The sequence below is a fragment of the Trachinotus anak genome, unplaced genomic scaffold, assembly GCF_046630095.1.
Source record: "Trachinotus anak isolate AG129_WGS33_773 ecotype Australia unplaced genomic scaffold, CSIRO_AGI_Tana_v1 ptg000024l, whole genome shotgun sequence".
NCBI lineage: Eukaryota > Metazoa > Chordata > Actinopteri > Carangiformes > Carangidae > Trachinotus > Trachinotus anak.
In genome coordinates, this window is record NW_027273875.1 from 833,832 (window position 1) to 838,237 (window position 4,406).

Genomic DNA, 4,406 nt, shown 5'->3' on the forward strand with positions numbered 1-4,406 from the left:
TCACAGTTGTTTCAACCATAAATCAACATTCATAAGGTTTGATCCAAAACTTGCTCTCGTATTTACAGACGGGCTGACGCACGGTTTGGCCCCCGACACGTCGCTGTTATTGCAGGAGAAAATGCAATATACCTGTCAGCTGCCGCTGAATAATTGAGGAGCCCTCAGTCGCCACATGCTGCTAACGCTCACAAGCCTTCAGCTCAACTTACCACGCAGCCAGAGCGTTATGATATCAATACAGGGTATTACAAAGATCAATTATTCACACGGCCAACCTTTTTAACCTCACACAAACTCCTCACTCAACACCAACATGTGTGGCTTTTGATAATGTTACTATCATTCTTAGAAAGTCTAATACTATTTATTTATTTATTTTTTTTAATGACGAGCCCTGTGAAAATGTTCCCTGTGACACATTTTACAGACACAATAACAACGACGCAGTTTTACGTTTGCATTTTCTCTCCCCCCCCCCCCCCCCCCCCCCCCCCTCCTCCTTCACAAAGTCATATTTAACACCATAAATTATAATATAACAATAATTAATCACCTCTCAGCATCAAAGAGAATATTAATAAATGCCACAAACGTTTCCCTGTAATTGCGAAGTATTGATCCTCTGGCTGAAACAACGGTCTCACCGGGAAAATCCCACAGCCGGAGGTCATGTTTACTGTGGGAGCTTTTCATGATTTAGTTTTCATTCATTTTATTTTATTCTTTAGAGCTGTTTTTTTTTTTTTTTTTCTATTTAGAAGACAGTGCCCGTCGCTGTGAGCGGAAAACCAGGAGTTTGGAGTGGGCGTAAATATAATATTAGCGGTTTGAATAAAATCGGCCTAAAGCTGTTTCACTAAAATACGCATAAAAATACGGTGAATGCAATTTAGAGATACACTTATTTTCCACGATGATAATAATAATAATGATGATAATAATAGGCCTAAGAACAATAATACTAATGATGATGTAAGATCTGTAAAGGCCTTGGTGGCCTACAATACATAAACAGAGATTAGTGGAAATTATGACCCTGTCCGCTGAAAAAATAGGCTAAATCTAATGCAAATAAACTTAATAAATGGAAAAAAAAATACTTACTTAGCCAAACAAAAAACAAAAAACAAAAAAATCATAATAAATAGGCCAAATAAAATTGGCATTTAAATGTCCCTCCTCCGTCGGTCAACCTGTAGTGTATCCAGCTCGTCTCTCCCTAGAGTCACCCGGGTTCCCGGTCGGGCTTCTCCTCCCAGCTCCTCCACATTGCTCCGTTTTATACCAATATAGCCTATAATTAATATTGCATCGTCATTACTTAATAATTTCAAAGCCCATGCACGACATAACCCGGCGACATGAGGGCATCCATAATTAAAAGAGCACTAATTAGAGAGGAAGGGGCCATTAGCAGCATTCTGCGCTGCGCGGTGTGAAAACCACTGTGAAAATGGAGGCCCTTTATTATCCACGGCGCTTATATCGTATACGACAATACATATTTAATCCCAGCAGAGGTTTGGGGATTCATGAATAAAACACCCCAAAGAGTTCCAATACAACAAACAGTTTACAAAGGTTTCATCGCCCGTCGGTGAGTGTCTGGATGCTCAGAGCTGGGAGATCAGGAGAACAACACCTGCATCCTTCTCTTTTCTCTCTGGTTCAACCAGCGTTAAACTGCCACTGTCACAGGCTTTGTCCCGTTCCCCCGAAACTGAATTAATGTTTTAATAAAGCACAAAAATAACAAAGTCGCTGCTTCAGAGGAATTTTAGAAAATAATCAGTAATTTATTAAGTTTAAACTTCACACACTTTTTTTTTTTTCAAGTGAAATCAAGAGTGAGGAAAAAATAAATATACTTAAATTAGGCTAGGTGATGTAGGCCCATATACTATATATATTTGGGCTATATAATAAATATATAGCTCACCTGTAATGCTCCAAAACATGTTCACATCAAAATATTAAAATATAGCAGCAGCCAAAAGCCACACGGATGTGCCTCATATATGACGGTGTCATTTCCATTTTTTTTTTTTTAAATCATTAAATATAAAGAGACTCAGTGTGTCATACCTTGTGAAAGAGTTACTGTAATTACTCTTTTTGTGCGTAAATTACTATCACATCGTTCAAGAAGAGAGCAGATTTGCAAAATGCTGCGTAGTGTTGGTTTAAAAAGGTGATTTTTTTTTTTTTTTTTTTTGAACCCTCTCATCGTTGAACTCACATTCCACTGAAATCTTATAGATAAAAAAAAAAAAAAAACAGGTGGAAATACAGGTGAAGATATGATGGTGTACTTCTGCATATGTGAGGCAGTGATTCGGGGGGTCGACTCTGACCTCAACCAACAATACAAAAAAAAAAAAAAAAAACAACATTTCACTGATCTTTTCACAAAACCACTGTTTCCTCCACCAGCTTAACAACACTGACAACTACACAGCCCACAACTGTAGCCTCTGAACTCCTTTCTGTAGTTTCAAAAAAGTGAGTTAATATCCCTGAATGTGACGAACTGTCAGGGTGAACTTACTGAAAATTCATACTCAGTGCGCAAGAGACATGATCAACAACCCCCCCCCCCCCCCCCCCCCCCCACAGGTCTATGACAGTCATTTCAAAGTCCCGTATCAATAACGAAATGGGGAGAAAAAAGTGCAACAACGAAGAGTGAGTGACACCAAATGAAAAATCAAATGAAAAGTCTTTTTGGAGATAATCCCAGATGAGAAGTGAAGAGCTGTTGATAAATCCCTGTTAGTTAGGCTACTCAGGCTATTATTAATCACTCGATCAAAAATGTAGTAGGCTATTTTATTCATGATGTGTGAAACTCAGTGCACCGCAGAGTATTTCATTCGTTTCTGTTTTTGCCGCTGGTTGCAAAACCACACTCGAACCACGTTCTTTTTCAGGTCCAGCTTTTCGGCGATGGCCGCAATTTTTTCCGAGGAGGGCCGGGGCTGGATGGCAAAGTAAGCCTCCAAAGAGCGCTTCTCCGGCGCGGCGATGGAGGTGCGCTTTCTTTTCCTCTCGTTCCCGTTGAAAAGGTCCGGCTTGCTGCTTTTCTCCCGGTACGCAGCCTCGGCTTCCTCCAGCCAGGCCTGGAGAACCGGCTTGAGCGCGATCATGTTGTTGTGGGACAAGGTGAGGGACTCGAACCTGCAGATGGTGCTCTGGCTCAAGGACCCCACTCCGGGGATCTTGAGGTTGGCCAGCGCTGACCCGACGTCCGCCTGGGTCACGCCGAGTTTGATCCGCCTCTGCTTGAACCGCTCGGCGAAGGCTTCCAGCTCCCTGGGATCCGACTCCACGTCGTTGACGCACGCCATGCCGCCGTGCACTGACAGGGAGTGAGGGTGGGCCATGGTGGCCATCGCCTGGTGGAGCTGCCCCATGGTCTGCAGGTGGTGGTGAGTGTGCTGGTGGTGGTGTGCCGGCGTGGTCATCCCCGGAGGCTCCGGAGCACCCATCCCGGTCACGGCCAGGCTGGTGGAGAGGTGGTCCAGGAGGTCCCCGGCCTCCAGGGTCTGTCCGAGGTGGTGGTGGTGGTGGTGGTGGGAGGCGATGGTGGAGGGGACGTGGGAGATGGGCACGGTGGTGGAGGAAGAAGAGGAGGCTGAGGTGCAGGGGACACTGCTCATGGTATGATAAGTCACGTCTGGTTTGAACGGGTGACTCTTGCCGTGAGAGACAATGCTGTCAGCAGCCGCCAGAGCCTCTGCCCGTGCCAGCAGGCTCTCATCAAAGCCTCCGAATATATTGCCCTGCAGCTGCAAGCAAGAGTGCGCATACTGGAGTCAGTGGGGAATTCTGTCAGGCAGCTCTCAGGATCTAAAAAACATTTTTCCAAAGGCAAGCAGCGCCGAGGAGAGGAGAGAACCCTCCTCAAAGCGCAGGTCATAAAAATTAATATGAAAGCAAGAGCATTGCTTGAACAGACGTGGATGAGAGTGGGGTGGGGGGGTGGGGTGGGTGGGTTGGTTGGGAGGGGGAGAGGGGGAACACAGACAGAGGAGAGAGTGAGAGAGATAGTGGATAGAACAAAGTCCTGTCAAATCAACTTAACAGACATTTTCCAGCGTGATATTTTTCTCCCCCCTCCCTCCTCTCAACCCACTAGGCTACGACTCCACAGCCGGTCTCCCTCGACCTGAACGTACCTGCGGGGCGGGCAGGCAGACTCTGCGCATGCCCTCCGAGCCTGAGTGCAGGCCGTGATACTTGGGCTCATGCAGAGCCGGGTGCACGGAGAAATGCTGCTTGCCGTTCATGGTCATCATCCTCCTCCCTGCAAGCACCTCGCAAGCAGTGTGGCCCCTAACATGAAAGCTGGGGAGCGGACAGCTACAGAGCTCCTCTACTCTCCTTCACCAGACTGAGCTGTT

At 45.8% G+C, this 4,406-nt stretch overlaps 1 protein-coding gene across 1 annotated transcript; it reads right to left on the reverse strand.

Annotated features, from left to right (window-relative positions):
* Positions 1–1,778: 1,778 nt before the first annotated feature.
* Positions 1,779–4,406, reverse strand: pou4f3 (POU class 4 homeobox 3). Its single transcript, XM_071460854.1, has 2 exons — positions 4,182–4,406; positions 1,779–3,791 (listed from the first exon to the last, which is right to left on the reverse strand). The coding sequence occupies exons 1-2, from the start codon at positions 4,299–4,301 to the stop codon at positions 2,853–2,855; spliced, it is 1,059 nt and encodes a 352-aa protein (XP_071316955.1). The 5' UTR covers positions 4,302–4,406; the 3' UTR covers positions 1,779–2,852.